At 46.0% G+C, this 15,940-nt stretch overlaps 1 protein-coding gene across 3 annotated transcripts in view; it reads right to left on the reverse strand.

Annotated features, from left to right (window-relative positions):
- Nucleotides 1-226: 226 nt before the first annotated feature.
- The window catches only part of QNG1 (Q-nucleotide N-glycosylase 1), a 54,833-nt gene continuing 39,119 nt past the window's right edge, over nucleotides 227-15,940 (reverse strand). For all 3 annotated transcript variants that reach the window (XM_075317636.1, XM_075317637.1, XM_075317638.1), the window contains exons 4-5: nucleotides 3,166-3,361; nucleotides 227-1,591 (exon numbers count right to left, since the gene is read on the reverse strand). In XM_075317636.1, coding sequence (XP_075173751.1) covers nucleotides 1,359-1,591; nucleotides 3,166-3,361 — 429 coding nt within the window. In that variant the 3' untranslated portion in view covers nucleotides 227-1,358. The remainder of the gene's footprint in view (nucleotides 1,592-3,165; nucleotides 3,362-15,940) is intronic.

Below are 15,940 nucleotides of genomic sequence, written 5' to 3' on the forward strand. Positions count from 1 at the left end.
GGAGTGACACTGGAAACAGATGAAAAAAGCGGCAGGTGGGTATAAAACAGGGGCAGGGGACTTAAATTTAAAGCACCACTTCAGTGGTGCAATTGAAAAAAAAAAAAAAATGCTGGAGTGGTGCTTTAAAAATAATTTCCCTGGGAGTTGGTTATTTTATTAGAAAATATATAAAAGGTCTATAAATTTACGAACTACACACAAAAAATGAAAACACCATTATAAATCTATGATATTGATTTTATTCAGTCCATCCATTAACAATTCAGTACTAAATTCATAGATTGAAAGAAAAATACACACAAAAAAATCCCAAGAACATTTAGACAGAGAACCGGACAACAGAAAAGTCGGCACAAGTTGGGTTGAATCGGGTGTATACAGTGATGAAATATATTGAAAAGAGTACAGATATCAAAAATGCCAGCAAGCCAGTAGACTAATCTAAGTAGGTGCCCCGAAAATCAATCTCAACACTTCGACCTCATGCATATGGCAGGATTTCAGGTCCCGATTACACAGATGAATGGGAGCCTATAGCCTGCTATGGTCCAAACTGCACCTATGCGTGGCTTTGATTGTTACACAGATGTGCAAAAAGGATTTTGGCTCTGGAGGAAAATCTGTAAGGAAATAAGACTGTGGCATACTCCATTGCATGCCCTATTGTAGAGAGAGCTCTTGCACATGGCACAGAAGGTACAGACCGGGGAGAAAATGCTCAACTTCTCACAACTGTTTATGATGCTCACCAGGCAGGACTTTCAGGTGTAAAAGAGCCATAACTGATGAAAACCGGCACTTCACCATGGTACGAATCTGCATATAGTGTACGCATTGTGGAGCAGAGACACTCCATGTGTTAATGACAAAGAATGCTGGCCATAGGAGGCGCCACTTGTGCATTTCTACTGTCACCACTGAGACCTCCTAGCCTTTATGGCCTAGATATCCAGAGTTTGCACCGAAATGCCACTCTTGGAGCCCAAACTTAATGGAAGACAGTGGTAAAAGATGCAGCTACATTCCCTAATTTGCTGACTGGACACGGTTATTGGCATTATAACGTTAAAAAACCTCACAATGCCCGTTGGCTGTACTAAGAAGTTTACAAGCAGCTTATTTATAAACTGCTAGGACTGAAACATTGGACCCCTGAGTGGATATTTTGGTGGGTGGGGGGGAGGAATCTCTAGTTTGCTTATGTCCTGCTAGATTTCAAGCTTCATGTCAAATTGGAATACAGATTTTTCACTGCAAGCTGTTTAAGGTGCAATTAAGTTTCAGATCAATTAACAAGTGCATGACTACAGGGTGATTAAGTCTAAATTTAGTAAGCCTTTTTTTACTTTAGCAATTTAATAGTAAATACACCTAACCCTGTGAAAAGGAACATCCTTAATGTCTTCCCGATAATCTCGGGCATAATCCCAGAGAAAATGATCAATCAGGACAGGATTGATTTCATTGCTCATTTTCTCTTCATTCTTCTGAAACAACTCCCGTAGGTGGTCACAAACCAGTTCAACAGCCCAGATTGAGCAACCTCGGATCTCCATCTCGTCACAATCTCCATTACAGAATAGCCAACCTAAAATTAAATTGGAATATATGTAAGTATGAGTATTTGGGCACAAGACCGATCAGATCATGGTCACCAACTAACAAAATCCTAGTCAATAAGAAACGACTTGCTAGTACACAAGCCAGTACTACGAGTAAAGGCAGCTGATGTCAGCACATGGCACATGTGTCCCAGGTACGTCGTACCTATCCAGTTTGTTATCCTGGCTTTGATCGCCTACTATTCCTACCTGTTTAGCACGTATGAAAAGTATTAATCATTGCCTCCAATTACACAATTATTTTCAACATAACAATCCAAAAGCATGCAAGTCTAATCAATGGCAAGAGGTGTTGTAAACGTCTTTCAATACCGTGTAGCTTTCAATTACTTGAACCCCTCCTCGACCAGGTGATTTTCTGGTTTTTGCTCCCCTTTGTCCGAGAGCCTTAACTTTTTATTTTTCCATCAATCTTGCCATATGAACGCTTGTTTTTTGCAGGACGAGTTGTACTTCTAAATGAAACCATAAGTTTTTCCATAAACTGTACAATATCTGTACTGGAAAACTGAAAATAAATTGCAAGTGCGGAAAATTGCATATATAGTGTGATGGCACGATTGTTTTTGGGATATATTATTCTCCGTGTTCACTATATTGTAAAACTGATGAGTCGTGATGCCTCAGGTCGGTGCGAGGCCGTAGATACCAAACATGTATAGATTTACTTTTATCTTTTATCTAAGGGGTGAAAAAAAATCTGACATTTATCCCAAAAAAGTGGCACACTTTTTTGCGTCCTTTTCCGAGACCCGTAGCGTTCTCATTTTTCTGGATATGGGGGTTCAGTGACAGCCTAATTTTTGCATCTTGAGCTGATGTTTTTAATGGTACCATTTGTGTGCAGATTCCCCATTATGATTGCCTGTTATTGCATTTTGCGCAAAATTTGTGACAACCAAAAAATGTAACTTTGGCATTTGGAATTTTTTTGCCACTATACTGTGTACCGATCAGGTTAATTCATTTTATATTTTGATAGATCGGGCATTTCTGAAAGCGGCGATACCAAATACGTGTATATTTTTTATTGTCGAATTTTCAATGGGGAGAATGGGGTGTGATTTGAACTTTGAGTTTTTGTTTTTTTTAAAAAACTTTTTGGTTTTACTTTTTTTTTTCGCAAAGCCTCCAATGGCGGAGGGGAAAGGCGTGTTCACTGCCGTGGCTATTTAAATCAAGCTGTGACATCTAAGCGGTTAACAGGCACGGGTGTGTCCTAGCCTATTAGCCACACATGTCTGCTGCTCAAAACAGCAGACATGCAGGGATCATCACCGGCTCACCGCAGCATCCGGCGGTGATTACCCCGACATGATTTAGGATATACTAGTACGTCCTAGGTCGTGAAGGGGTTAAGTATCAGAAAATTGGTATCCAAGAGTCTCCCAAAGTTAAAATGAAGAGTCAGACTAGAGAGTTTATTTTACCGTTCTTTTTGCCTGCCCTCGACTATCATTCACACATGAAACTAAATTTATACTTTGTCATTTAAATAAGCAAGTCTATACTGAGCATACTACAGAAAAATTATACAAACCCTCTTTCAGCTTTTTCAGAAGATCGTCTGAATATCTCATCGTACCAAAATGGACTAGAGCTTGAGGAATCCTGTAGTCGGCGAACATGGTTATTTTATCAATGTCATGGAAGCAGCCATCATTCTGTCCTTCCAACACCCCCCAGGTGTCTCCTACAAGAATCTGAGCACGCTTGTAGAAGGATACCTTCTGACCCTAGAATTGGAAAAGGACAAGGGGGATAATCGCATAATCAACCAATCATGCTGACTATATATAAATATTATATATACAGCACACACACACACACACACATATACATACATATATACACACACACACATATATATATATATATATATATATATATATATATATATATATATATATACACATATACGAAGCGTAGGTTTACTTTTCCAGACTAACCAATATTTGCGAACACATAAATAAGTCAGGTCAACTTTTGTGCCTTCGAGCAAAAAATAAAAATAAATAGCAAACTCATCAAAATTCTCTAATGTTGATAAGGTTATCAGCAATAATAGTACAATGACTATAGTGACAGCAAAACGTTGGCATCAAACCAATGAGAAAGTGATAAAAAATTGCCTCAGTCACCTAAGTAAATCAGTAGATTAAAGATTCCCGACAACGATTTACGACACCAATGGCACCAGAGGACAATTAATCTTGTTGTGTAGTAGCAGTAATATGGCCTAAGACTTTTATAGCAAAGGAAGCCTTCTTATATTGCTTTTAGAAACAGTTTATTTGTAAAAAAAAAAAAAAAAAAAAAACAACAAACCCACATTTTAAAGGGATTGTGCACTGCTTGGACAACTCCTTCTCATTCCCCTTGTTCGCCCCCGTAAAAATAAATAAGCCTATACTCCTATTCGATGCAGCAGTGGTTCCAGCGATATCTAAAGCCGCGTTCCTGGGGCCCGTGTGATACTGTTATGATATACGAGCCCCACAATCTATCGGCTTCCGGCGTTTCTCTCCCCGCCTTTGGACATTTGAGCAGGAAGTTAGTGCTGCGCTGACTTTCTGCTCAAGCGTCTGAGGGCAGGGAGGAGGAAGCCGCCACCGATTGATTATCCAAGTAGTGGACAACCTCTTTAAGGGTGCTTTGTGCAGCTAGATATAATGTTATTTTTTTAAGACATCCGCTATACATGAACGACGGATGTCAGGTAAGTATGTATGGAGCGATGTGCTGTTTAACCCCCTTAGATGCCTCTGTCAGTGGCTGACCACGGCATCTAACTGGTTAGATCTGGGATATGCTCTGCTTGTATTACCATTGAAGCCACGGACCTGCTGAGGACTCCAGTTTGTACACCTATGAAGCTCAGCCTGCAGCTGGTATTCATAGGAAATCAGTAACGTGCAAGTATACTGTAATACTAAAAATATTGAAGTGTATTGATCAAATTATTACAGGTTAGTTACCTTGGGTGACTAAAGTAAACAAAATATGTAAGAAAAAAAACAAGACAAAAAAAAACAAACCTAAAAAAAAATCACTTTTACCGAAAAGAAAAAAAAACCCTGATATCGCTGCATCTGTGAAAGTTTGGTCACCCAAGCTATGAAATTATTTAAACAATCCATACCACTATCTCACCCCAGAAAAAGAAATAAAAAGTAATATAAACGTTGTATGTGCCACAGATGGCTATGGCAATTAGGCTATGTTCACACACTGCATCTTTACTTAACTACAACGATGCAGCATTTTTGGCCCCAAAAACCGCACCCGCGGCTAAAGCGCATAAAAAACGCATGCGTTTTTTTTGCTCCATTTTAACCGCATTTTGCCCAATGCGTTTTGTTTTTTTTAAGTCAAATCCATTGACTGGAAGGGCTAAAACGCTGGCAAAAAAAAGCAAAAAGAATTGACATGCTGCATCTTCAAAAATGCAGCCAAAAAAAGATGCTCAGTGTGGACAGCAAAACAGAAATGCCATAGATTTTGCTGGGAGAAGGAAATACATGCATTTAGGTGCATCTTTGGGACCTCAAAAATGCTCAAAAAATACAGCAAAAGATTTAGTGTGTGAACATAGCCTGACCGTAAATAAAAAAAAAACAACCCGCATACAGCTCCATCGTATTTTTGCTCTAAATGCTGACAGAACTCGCTGAAGTTCTATATTATACTGCCTTCACGTGTCCCGGAATATATCAGAGTGAAGTAATGAAATGGAGACATTTTAAAAGCCACAGAATGTTCATTACTACTCAGAAATTCTCACTAAAAAAAAGCTGTGGATTACTGGAAGCTCATTGTGTTAGATAATCCACTGCTTCAGCTGTGCAGAGGTTTATCTTCCAAATTTTTTTTTTTTTTCAGAATCTGCTGTGAATTAGTCTTGCTCCATTCTACAGTGGAAACAGCTTAAAGGGAACCGGTCACCAGATTTGGTGACTATAAGCTGCGGCCACCACTAGTGGGTTCTTATATACAGCATTCTAACATGCTGTATATAAGAACCCAGGCCGCTATATAGAACGTAAAAATCACTTTATAATACTTACCTAAATGGTCGCTGCGGTGGAGTTGGGTCATATGGACGTTTCTGTTCTCCGGGTGCTGTCACCTCCTCTTTCAGCCACCTTCATCCTCCTTTTGAAGCCGGGGTGCATTACGCGTCCTACGTCATACACACTCGCCGGTCCCACGCAGGCTCACTACAATACTTTGATCTGCCCTGCTCAGGGCAGATCAAAATGTGGCTCCGCAGGATCTCAATGCCGGTGAATGTGTATGACGTAGGACGCGTCATGCACTCCGGCTTCAGAAGAAGGATGACAAAGATGGCCGAAAGAGGAGGCGCTGGCACCAGAGAACGAAGACACTCATGACCCAACTCCACCGCAGAGACCGTTTAGGTGAGTATTATAAAGTGATTTTTACGTTCTACACAGCGGCCTGGGCTCTTATACAGCATGTTAAAACGCTGTATATAAGAGCCCACTGGTGGTGGCCACAGCTTATAGGCCCCAAATCTGATGACAGTTTCCCTTTAAGTGTGGACCTAAAGGAAAACTAATACTTAGAAAAAAAAAAGCAAATAATATAAAATTGCCCTCACTATTAGGGTCTTTAGGGTTTTCTACTTATTCCTGATAAAGTATTTTACTATTTTTGGCTTTGGGATGGAGGTAGTTAGAGATCCATTCTGGATTTGTTTTATTTCAGCACTGGACTTATGCATTAAATGCAAGTCCCCTGTGCCCCGGTGTTACACCCACCCTTCGGTGTGAGCACTCACATTATACCAGACGGTACACCACCATAGAAAAGTAATTATAGCCATCAATTGACTATTCTCATTTAAAGCACAAATGTCTCCTTAGCTAGCCCCTTTACCCCCAGCCTGTTTTCCTCTTCATGACCCAGACAATTTTTTTCAATCTTTCAATTTTGACCAATGTCACTCTATGAAATAACTGTGGAAAGCTTCAACGGATCTCAGTGATTGTGAGACTGTGTTTTTAGTCACATGTTGTACTTCATGATAGTGGTAAATTTAGGACTACATTTTTTGAGTTTACTTGTGAAAATATCAGAAATTTGGAGAAAATTTTGTGATATGACACATATCTGGATCTCAGAGCAACGTAGGCTCCAGGAGGGCTGGTCAATGGTGAGCGGGAGCGTCATTTGAGAAGGAACTAGGTAGGGTCGACTACAGCCTATTAGGGCTAGTCTATTTTCTGTGCTCTTTGTATTTGTATATGTTTATAATTTAATTTTGCTTTATCATACTTTCTCATAGGTTTTTACTTACATAAAGGTGGTCATTTTTCTCTCTTATAATAGATTCACAGTTTTTAATGAATATTATTAAACATGATTTTAGGAGTTTTTCTTTCTATGAACATAATATTGTTGAGATGTATTGCGGTCGGTGGAGATACGGATATGCCTCTTGTCCTTATACTTGACCATAAGAATGTTGTCACTGCATTGAGCTCTGATGTCACCCTTTCTCAGCAGCTGCTTGATTAGTGGTATAGGAAGGCAACTCTGATTTTTTTTTGCATGGTGCCGTATGTAACTGTACCTCTGGCAGAGAGAGACTTTAGTGTGGTGCTCATGTAAAAGTTATCTACGTACAAGTAATAACCTTTATCTAGTAGTTTGTGCACCATATCCATACAATTTTTTTCCCCGGACAGGGGACTCAAGCTCCAACGCACGTTTCGGTGTGAGACGTCATCAGGGTTGATGAAGGCTCACACCGAAACGCAGGTCGGGGCTTGGCACCAATCCAGCAGAGCTCCTTATGGGTATGAATACATTATTGTTGTTGAACTCATACTTTTTCTTCTGCTTCAGCAGTCTTATCTTGTTTTCCCTATACCTGTCCATCACAGCGTATTATTAGCACGATTGTATTGCATAGGCATAATTTTACACTGCCTACTTCTCACACAACTTTTATACTACCTAATGTCTTCTGCTTGATTTTATCGCCCTCTTGTATCGCCCCCATGTTAATATACCTTTTTTTTATATATATACAAGTTTTAAAGGAACCTGTCACAAGTTTTTTCAGTATTCAACAAGTAGCACCATATGCAGCTCCTTGGCTGCATTCTATGAAGGTGCACCTTATGCCCTGACTCCCCTTGCAGACCCCACAAATACCTTTATAAAGAAGGGAATTTTGTTACTTACCGTAAATTCCTTTTCTTCTAGCTCTTATTGGGAGACCCAGACGATTGGTGTATAGCTACTGCCTCCGGAGGCCACACAAAGCATTACACTAAAAAGTGTAAGGCCCCTCCCCTTCTGGCTATACACCCCCAGTGGGATCACTGGCTCACCAGTTTTAGTGCAAAAGCAAGAAGGAGGAAAGCCAATAACTTGGTTAAACAAATTCACTCCGAGTAACATCGGAGAACTGAAAAACCGTTCAACATGAACAACATGTGTACCCGCAAACAAACCAAAAATCCCGAAGGACAACAGGGCGGGTGCTGGGTCTCCCAATAAGAGCTAGAAGAAAAGGAATTTACGGTAAGTAACAAAATTCCCTTCTTCTTCGGCGCTCTATTGGGAGACCCAGACGATTGGGACGTCCAAAAGCTGTCCCTGGGTGGGTAAAGAAATACCTCATGTTAGAGCTGCAAGACAGCCCTCCCCTACGGGGAGGCAACTGCCGCCTGCAGGACTCTTCTACCTAGGCTGGCGTCCGCCGAAGCATAGGTATGCACCTGATAATGTTTGGTGAAAGTGTGCAGACTCGACCAGGTAGCTGCCTGGCACACCTGTTGAGCCGAAGCCTGGTGTCGTAATGCCCAGGATGCACCCACGGCTCTGGTAGAATGGGCCTTCAGCCCTGATGGAACCGGAAGCCCAGCAGAACGGTAGGCTTCAAGAATTGGTTCTTTGATCCATCGAGCCAGGGTGGCTTTGGAAGCCTGCGACCCTTTGCGCTTACCAGCGACAAGGACAAAGAGTGCATCGGAGCGGCGCAGGGGCGCCGTGCGGGAAATGTAGATTCTGAGTGCTCTCACCAGATCTAACAAATGTAAATTCTTCTCATACCGATGAACTGCATGAGGACAAAAAGAAGGCAAAGAGATATCCTGATTAAGATGAAAAGAGGATACCACCTTCGGGAGAAACTCCTGAATGGGGCGCAGCACTACCTTGTCCTGGTGGAAGACCAGGAAAGGAGCCTTGGATGACAGCGCTGCTAGCTCAGACACTCTCCGAAGAGATGTGATCGCTACCAGAAAAGCCACTTTCTGTGATAGTCTAGAAAGTGAAACCTCCCTCAGAGGCTCGAAGGGCGGCTTCTGGAGGGCAACTAGTACCCTGTTCAGATCCCATGGACCTAACGGCCGCTTGTACGGGGGTACAATATGACAAACCCCCTGCAGGAACGTGCGCACCGTAGGAAGTCGTGCTAGACGCTTTTGAAAAAAGACGGATAGCGCCGAGACTTGCCCTTTAAGGGAGCCGAGCGACAAACCTTTTTCTAACCCAGATTGCAGGAAAGAAAGAAAGGTAGGCAATGCAAAAGGCCAGGGAGACACTCCCTGAGCAGAGCACCAGGATAAGAATATCCTCCACGTTCTGTGGTAGATCTTAGCGGACGTGGGCTTCCTAGCCTGTCTCATGGTGGCAACGACCCCTTGGGATAATCCTGAAGACCCTAGGATCCAGGACTCAATGGCCACACAGTCAGGTTCAGGGCCGCAGAATTCCGATGGAAAAACGGCCCTTGGGACAGTAAGTCTGGTCGGTCTGGTAGTGCCGACGGTTGGCCGACCGTGAGATGCCACAGATCCGGATACCACGCCCTCCTTGGCCAGTCTGGGGCGACGAGTATGACGCGGCTGCAGTCGGATCTGATCTTGCGTAGCACTCTGGGCAAGAGTGCCAGAGGTGGAAACACATAAGGGAGCCGGAACTGCGACCAATCTTGCACTAAGGCGTCTGCCGCCAGAGCTCTGTGATCGCGAGACCGTGCTATGAAGGTTGGGACCTTGTTGTTGTGCCTGGACGCCATTAGGTCGACGTCCGGCCTTCCCCAGCGGCTACAGATTTCCTGAAACACGTCCGGGTGAAGGGACCATTCCCCTGCGTCCATGCCCTGGCGGCTGAGGAAGTCTGCTTCCCAGTTTTCTACGCCGGGGATGTGAACTGCGGATACGGTGGAGGCCGTGGCTTCCACCCACATCAGAATCCGCCGGACTTCCTGGAAGGCTTGCCGACTGCGTGTCCCTCCTAGGTGATTGATGTATGCCACCGCTGTGGAGTTGTCCGACTGAATTCGGATCTGCTTTCCTTCCAGCCACTGCTGGAAGGCTAGTAGGGCAAGATACACTGCTCTGATTTCCAGAACATGGATCTGAAGGGTGGACTCCTGCTGAGTCCACGTACCCTGAGCCCTGTGGTGGAGAAAAACTGCTCCCCACCCTGACCGACTCGCGTCTGTCGTGACTACCGCCCAAGACGGTGGTAGGAAGGATCTTCCCTGTGATAATGAGGTGGGAAGAAGCCACCATTGCAGAGAGTCCTTCTGTGAAAAGGATACTTTCCTGTTCAGGGATGTTGACTTCCCGTCCCATTGGCGGAGAATGTCCCAATAAAGAGGACGCAGATGAAACTGCGCAAACGGAACCGCCTCCATTGCCGCCACCATCTTCCCGAGGAAGTGCATGAGGCGTCTTAAGGAGTGCGACTGACCTTGACGGAGAGTCTGCACCCCAGTCTGTAGTGACCGCTGCTTGTCCAGCGGAAGCTTCACTAGCGCTGAGAGGGTATGAAACTCCATGCCAAGATACGTTAGTGATTGGGTCGGTGACAGGTTTGACTTTGAGAAGTCGATGATCCACCCGAACGTCTGGAGAGTCTCCAGCGCAACATTCAGGCTGAGTTGGCATGCCTCTTGAGAGGGTGCCTTGACAAGTAGATCGTCCAAGTAAGGGATCACAGAGTGTCCCTGTGAGTGCAAGACTGCTACCACTGCCGCCATGACCTTGGTGAACACCCGTGGGGCTGTCGCCAGACCGAATGGCAGAGCTACGAACTGAAGATGGTCGTCTCCCATCACGAAACATAGAAAACATTGGTGCTCTGTAGCAATCGGCACGTGGAGATAAGCATCTTTGATGTCTATTGATGCTAGGAAATATCCTTGAGACATTGAGGCAATGACGGAGCGGAGGGTTTCATCCGGAACCGCCTGGCCTCCACGTGCTTGTTGAGCAGTTTTAGGTCCAGAACGGAACGGAAAGAGCCATCCTTTTTTGGCACCACAACCAGATTGGAGGAAAACCGTGTCTTGTTCCTGAAGAGGAACAGGGATTACCACTCCTTCTGCCTGCAGAAGAGCATCGGCTCGGTGGGGAGGTGGGGACGTTCTGAAGAATCGAGTCGGAGGACGAGAACAGAACTCTGTCCTGTGCACGTGGGCACAATGTCCCTCACCCACCGGTCTGTGACCTGTGGCAGCTAAATGTCGCCAAAGGCGAGCGAGTCTGCCATCAACCGCGGATGCGGAGAGATGAGAGAGCTGAGAGTCATGAGGAGACCGCCTTGGTAGCGGTTCCTCCGGCTGCCTTCCTTGGGCGTGATTGAGCCCCCGGAAACTGAGCCCCTCTGAGGCTTTTCAGCTCTTTTGGACGAGGACAATTGGGACCTGCCCGAGCTTGGGAAGGACCGAAACCTCGACTGTCCTTCCAGGACAGCATTAATAGGGTAAGTCGCAATGCAGACATTGCGAGGTTACGGACGCCCCTGCGGCACAAATGTACATATGCTCAAGACCAGCTGTGCAAGAACAGCTGAAAAGCTTAGGGTGCCCATACGGCTGTAAATGCCGGAGCAAGCGACACGCCGATAGCCTCATAGACAGATTTCAACCAGAGTCCATCTGTCTGGCATCTTTAAGTGAAGTCCCATCTCCACTGCAACTATAGCTCTAGCCGCAAGCCTGGAGATTGGAGAATCCACCTTTGGACCCTGGGTCCCGCGCTTGACCACGTCAGGGGGAAAAGGATAACATGTATCCTTAATACGTTTGGAGAAAACGCTTATCTGGTAAGCGTGGTGTTCCTGGACTGCTTCTCTGAAGTCAGCGTGGCCAGAAAAATACTCAATATACGTTTGAGCTACTGAAATGGGACTTCTCCTGCTGTAAAGCTGACTCCTCCCCTGGGGGAGCTGAGGGAGAAAGATCCAACATTCCATTGATGGACGCTATAGGATCATTCCTTATGGCGTCACCATCCGGTGTATCCGGATTGAGAGCGTTGTCAGGATCAAAGTCCTGATGAGCTACGTCTGCCTCATCATACAGAGAGCCTCCTGGGACCCCCCCCCGGAGCACCGATTTTATTCCCAATGAGGGTGGCCAGGGAGCAATGATCCAGATTGCCCATGGCCTGTCCGGACTGCAAGTCTCTATCCCATTGCAACTCCATCCCTGTCCTTGGACAGGGTTGACAGGTGGTTCCTTTGGCCACGTCTAGTAGAGACCCCGGCTGACCAAGTGCTCCAGGGGAGCATTGCACACAATGGGGTTCAGTGCCGTGGAACAGTATCACATGCAGTAAAAACAGCATCGAAAGCCTGTGTTGCTTATATGCTGCTGCCGACTAGCCATCTAGGACATAGAGCCAAGAATGGCGACCGTACAATGCAATGTATAGCATACAAGCATAAAGTACAAATGAACACTGCAGCACATGCAATACAAGCAGCATAGAAAGCCTGTGCCTTGGCACCCCTGCTTTTCTGCTGCTATAGACTAGCCATCTAGGGGAATATAGCCCAGAATATCGACCATACAGTGCAATGTATAGCATACAAGCATAAGTACAAATGAACACTGCAACCCCTGCAATACAAGCAGCATAGAAAAAACCTGTGCCTCAGCACCCCTGCTTTTCTGCTGCTGTAGTCTAGTCATTCTAGGCGAAAATAGCCAAGACTAGCGACCGTACAGTGCAGTGTATAGCATACAAGCATAAATACACATGAACACTTCAGTACATGCAATACAAGCAGCATAGAAAGCCTGTGCCTTAGCACCCCTGCTTTCCTGCTGCTGATGTGTCGCCATCTAAGAGGGCATATAGCCAAAAATAGCGACCTATGCAGTGTAAGCATAAAAATACAAATGGACAACTGCGGTATTTAGTGGGGTCAGCACTTCAGGTGCCGCTTACCGCCCGCCTATAAGCGGGTGTGTGGTCGCCCTAGTCCTGTGCCTGGTTGCCCAGAGTCCGATCTCTCAGCTCGGACTGCAGGAATGGCTGCCGGCGTCCTTCTCCAGCTCGTGTGAGTAGGGGCGGGCCGTGGGCGTGCCCCCAAGTCAGCGCGGGAAACCGGCGTCCCACAGTGTCCAGTGAGAGGGCTGGAGCATGTAAATAAGGCTCCAGCCCTCGGCGCTGCTGATTGTACAGCGTCTCTCCCCTACCCTGATTGACAGGGTGGGGGCGGGAACGAAGCGGAGCTAGGCCGCAAAAGCCGGGGACTGGATTTATAAGCCCCGCCGCCGTAAAAGCGCGGTCGGCGCTAAGTCCCCGGCGCACTACAAGTCCCAGCCGCGCCGCCGCTCCCGGAGCGTCCGGCGCGGTAGTTCCCCATACATAAAGTCACTCAGCTAGGCTGCAGTGACTGTAACCCTTTACTGTCCCCGGCGCACTAGCACACCCAGCAAGTCTGGAGTGTGCTGTGCCTGTGTGTACAGGGACACAGAGTACCTGAATGGTGCAGGGCCATGTCCCTGAACGGTACCCAGCTCCGTATCCAGCAGGTTCAATGGGTCTGTGGATGGAGCCCGGCCTCAGGGCTTTGGGGCCGGTAAGATCCCACTTCCTCAGAGCCCCTCAGGGGGATGTGGAAGGAAAACAGCATGTGGGCTCCAGCCGCCGTACCAGCAATAGGTACCTCAACCTTACAAACCACAAGCGGGGTGAGAAGGGAGCATGCTGGGGGCCCTATATGGGCCCTCTTTTCTTCCATCCGATATAGTCAGCAGCTACTGCTGACTAAACAGTGGAGCTATGCGTGGATGTCTGACCTCCTTCGCACAAAGCAGAAAACTGGTGAGCCAGTGATCCCACTGGGGGTGTATAGCCAGAAGGGGAGGGGCCTTACACTTTTTAGTGTAATGCTTTGTGTGGCCTCCGGAGGCAGTAGCTATACACCAATCGTCTGGGTCTCCCAATAGAGCGCCGAAGAAATCTCCCATCACGTATGTAAATGAATCATTCTGATCGGATGGGCGTCCTCTTTTTCGGCTCCTGTCCCTCCTTTTGCTGTCCTCCTTTCATGATTGACATGGATGATGCCTCAGTCATCATCCACGTAGCTGGGCTGAATCTTGTGCCTGCTCAGAGTCATATCTGGCTCGCGCAGGCACACTTCTCTGTGCCCCATTGCTGGCAGAGCCGAAAACATGAGTGCCTCTTTGGCTTGAATACTGAAAAAAACTGGTGACAGGTTCCCTCTAATGTTTTGTTAATTGCATCAATAAACTATATTTTATATCATTATTTTCTTGGCTGTACACATTTTTTGCAGGTTCAATTATGGAAAAAAAAGTGCCATGGGGCAGACTTTGATCAGCAGCAATACTGATCAGAGCACTGCATCAGCAGAAAGCACACATTAGTGTTGCAAAAAAAACCCCAAACTGAGCCAAAAATTAAGCACGGATGCTCATAGCAAAATGAAATTGAGATCCAAACACAGAAAAGGGAAAAAAAATAGTGAGTAAAAAATGCTATTGGGGAGTGGAGGGGATTCGGGGTGGGGTGCGGGTCTGGAACATGAATTTAGAAACTGCTGTGATCACAAACAGATCAAAAAGGTCCGTGGAGCCTCTGTTAGGAGTCTCGACATGGAAAATAGCCAGATATCCCTCCGGGAAGGACCTAGCCAAGGAGTGGCTCTTTTTAGGAGACCATCATAACCACCATATTAAGTGGCCCTTTTAGTCAATAACCAACTCCCGACGAGTTTAAAGATAGGACAAGGGAAATATCAAGGCCAGGTATCAATTCACAGACAGCTGTTTCAGGGTATTGCCCCTCATCAGTGTGGCGTAGGATTCTGGCCATGTGGGAGCTGGCTATTTTCCGTGTCGAGACTCCTAACAGAGGCTCCACAGACCTTTTTGATTTGCATACTTCCCAGGGGGCAATGCATCTAGGATTTCACTGTGTTGAGCGCCTTTCTTGGCTGCCGGCAGTGTTTTCTCTGGCTGGTCTCTCCGAGATCAGTAATTGTTTTGTCGTGATAATCACAAACAGGTCACACCGACAGCACAGAGATCGTAGGAGACCGGAGAACCAGGAGTAGGATCGTATCTAACCTGGCCAGCACACAGGAGGTATACAAATCTACTCGGCACACCAGCTCTGAGGTAAAGATGGCGTACAGAGCGGCAATCAGCTTCTTAAATTAAGCCTCTTGGCAAAGATTGGTCAATAACCAAGGGTTAATAAACATGAGTGACTCCACAATCACCCTATGCGTTTTGACTGCTGTGATTGGTGCGGTCTCAGAGCACAACCAAAACCAAAATTAATTGTAAAATACTGTGATTGGCTGGTCAATTGTGCACAGCCAATCACAGTGATCACCAATGCAGGGATGGGAAGGGGGTATAACAGACCCCCAGGGCGAAGCGCAGCGATGGTCTGCTGTCAGACACAGCAGCAATCTTAACTCGGTTACTATGCAATGCAGCATGGTGATCGGGACTTGCGGCACCGTACATGTCAGTGGATGTTGTGAAGGGGTTAACAGTTACACACAGAAAATTTATTGTAGCGATTTCTAGGACTTTCCATTCATTAGGATTGGCCAGGCATTACAAATGACTGGAACTTAAAGTTGTGTGACAAATTTGTTGCCTGTGAATTCACCTTTGAAGTGGTAATATGATATAAATGAAGGTCTTAGGGTACTTTCACACTTGCGTTGTTTTCCTTCCGTTACAATCCGCCCTTTTGGAAACAGCGGAATCCGTTAACGGATTCCGCTGTTTACCATAGACTTGTATGGTTGACGGATTGTACGAAAAGGACCTGCGTTGCTTCCGCTGGGCGACGCTCCGTTGCTTCCGCCCAGCGGGAGGAACGCAGCATGTAACGTTGTTTTGAGCAGCGGAATCCTCTGGATTTCACTGCGCATGCTTTTTTTCTTTAAATCACAAACTTTATTTTGGCTCGCGGTGGCCGAACGTCCAGCGCTCAGCTGAGCGACCGGCCGCCGGCATGCCCGGCCGCCGGCAAGTGACAGCGCTC

Source organism: Anomaloglossus baeobatrachus, chromosome 7 (assembly GCF_048569485.1).
Source record: "Anomaloglossus baeobatrachus isolate aAnoBae1 chromosome 7, aAnoBae1.hap1, whole genome shotgun sequence".
Lineage (NCBI taxonomy): Eukaryota > Metazoa > Chordata > Amphibia > Anura > Aromobatidae > Anomaloglossus > Anomaloglossus baeobatrachus.